The 2,331-nt window shown below is 41.9% G+C and overlaps 1 protein-coding gene and 1 non-coding gene across 2 annotated transcripts; one reads left to right on the top strand and one right to left on the bottom strand.

Moving 5' to 3' along the window:
- The first annotated feature begins 849 nt into the window (after positions 1-849).
- On the top strand, positions 850-956 carry LOC133082861 (U6 spliceosomal RNA). Its single transcript, XR_009699076.1, has one exon. It is a non-coding gene; the product is annotated as a U6 spliceosomal RNA (small nuclear RNA).
- A 522-nt stretch (positions 957-1,478) lies between these two features.
- On the bottom strand, positions 1,479-1,954 carry LOC133082515 (cytochrome c oxidase subunit 5A, mitochondrial-like). The gene has a single exon (XM_061179122.1). It carries the CDS (start codon positions 1,952-1,954, stop codon positions 1,496-1,498), a length of 459 nt encoding a protein of 152 aa, XP_061035105.1. The 3' UTR covers positions 1,479-1,495.
- Between the last annotated feature and the right edge of the window lie 377 nt (positions 1,955-2,331).

The raw sequence follows: 2,331 nt of genomic DNA, 5'->3' as shown, positions 1-2,331 counted from the left end.
TCCAGTGAGACACCTTCCCACCCCCCTCCCCAATGGGGCTCGCAACGCAGAAACAAACTTGAAATGTCGGATCCACTTTAGAAGATGTTTATTCAGCTGGAGAACAAACACTGCTTCGGTGAACTTCAAAAACAACGGGGATAAAAACCTTCCATACACTTGGCATAATTTAATTAGCCTCTATTTTTCAAGCTGCATGGAGACAGAAGTCAACATGTGTGCACTCTAAAAATGAAATTTTGGATTATCATTTTAATGTACACCCAGGAAACATTACCTTGAATTACTTGATGTTTCCAGAAACTCTAATGAATGTTTTACATGCATTCATTTTTTAAAAATTTTTTTTTATATTGGAGTATAGTTGATTAATAATGTTGTGTTAGTTTCAGGTGTACAGCAACGTGATTCAGTTATACATAGATGTGTATCTATTCTTTTTCAGATTCTTTTCCCATTTAGGTTATTACAGAATATTCAACAGAGTTCCCTGTGTTATACAGTAGGTCCTTGTTGGTTATCTATTATATGCTTTCTGTCATTTTCTTTTGTATCTGGGTTAAAACGTATTTGCCTTCATCTACGGTTTGCAGAAGTACCATTTACATTAGGGACCAGATCATTGTCTGTGGTGGGGCCCATCCTGGGCATTGTAGGATGCTTGGCGGGGCCCCTGGATTCTACACACTAGATTCCAGTAGAATCATCCATTCTTGGAAACCAAAAATGTTTCCAGACATTGCCAAATATCCCTTGGGGGAGAAAATCATTCTGGGTCGAGAATCATTGGTAATGGATAGAAGACTGGAAGAAAAGTCCCCCCAGATTTTTATTTCAAGAGAATCAATAGTGCTCACTTTGGCAGCACATATACTAAAATTGGAACGATCCAGAGAAGAGTAGCAGGGCCCCTGCGCAAGGACGACATGCAAATTCGTGACGCGTTCCATATTTTTAATAAATAAAAAAAACAATAATAATAAATGCTGGTATACTCACAAATGAAAAAAAAAAAAAAAAGAACCACATAATACATCCCAGTATCACTCTTTCCAGTTAGAACCTTCAGGCTACATTATCACCAGCACCTGGCATTGATAATTACTTACAGAGTGGGTCTTGTTTTCACTCCCTTTGACTTCAGGTGGATCCAGGGTATGGTGTTCTATCTCCCCTAAAATGTGCCATAGCCAAACTTACTTTATTTGGAGTCTCCCCCAAGTCTTCAGATGTTTGGGGTCTGTATGGGGTCTTCACCACCCCCAGTGTCCAAAGATGGAGGCTTATTAAGATACGGAGGACCCTGGGCTGTTTCTTTTTTTTCAGGTCAAACTCATTTCCCTTTTATTAAAGTCCAGGTTACATTACATGGTTTGGTACTCAACAAAGGAAAACTTGTTCAAATAAGGTAATATGTTAACATCAGTATTTCCAGGTGATCGTTTACAATCAAGTAACAGTATCAGTAAATCCTTGGGAGGCCCATCCATGGGGTTTACACTTTGTCAAGGCCCAGTTCCTCTGGAGGGGAGATTCCCAGTTCGTTTAAAGTTGGTCTAAGTTCCTGGATGACATAGGGGTAGATTTCCTTATGAGGTCCTGCTTTGTCCTTAACAACCTCTAGGATGCGAACTGCACTAGCAAAATCATTTAAGTGTCTGCATGCCCGCAAAGCAGCATCAGTGATTTTGGGTTCTGGAACCAGATCATAGCCCACAAGGATGTTCATCCCTTTACGCGATTCCCAAGCAGCAATATCTGGCTTATTGAAGTATGTCACCCAGCGAGCATCAAACTCCTCGTCTGTCTCATGTGGCCCATGGGAGTAGCAGCGAATAGACTGGAGGGCGGCGGCAGGGCTGGAGGCCGGAGGGGCGTGCAGGAGGCCTCGAGGGCTGGTCCAGGCGACTGCGGTAGCTGCTACAGAGTACCAGCCGGCAGTGGAGCCTAGCATGATGGCGACGGCGGCACACAGGATAAGCCCCTGGGCTGTTTCAAATCTCACGTAATATGAAGAAGACTTTATGCCCATAAGTTCCTGAGCAAGGCATTAAGAAGGTGACAGATTCAACGGTACCATCATTAATTCATTAAACGCCCATTTTCCGACAGACCTAGAAATGGAATATTTAAGTCTTCCATCATGTGGCATCCTAGCCAGGTTTATAAAAACAATCAAGTGTTTTTCCCTTGATACAGAAAATCAAGGACTTTACGTATGTCCAGTTGTGTCTACCAAACACACTGTCTTAGATTTCCATGAAATAATTTCTAGCAACATTCAATTTTAGTGTTTGGGTTTTTTTTTAAGGGGAAGGTGCCCAATGGAAG

The sequence above is a fragment of the Eubalaena glacialis genome, chromosome X (genome assembly GCF_028564815.1).
Source record: "Eubalaena glacialis isolate mEubGla1 chromosome X, mEubGla1.1.hap2.+ XY, whole genome shotgun sequence".
Lineage (NCBI taxonomy): Eukaryota > Metazoa > Chordata > Mammalia > Artiodactyla > Balaenidae > Eubalaena > Eubalaena glacialis.
Note: the sequence above shows the minus strand (reverse complement) of the source record. Positions and strands in the feature narration are given on the sequence as shown.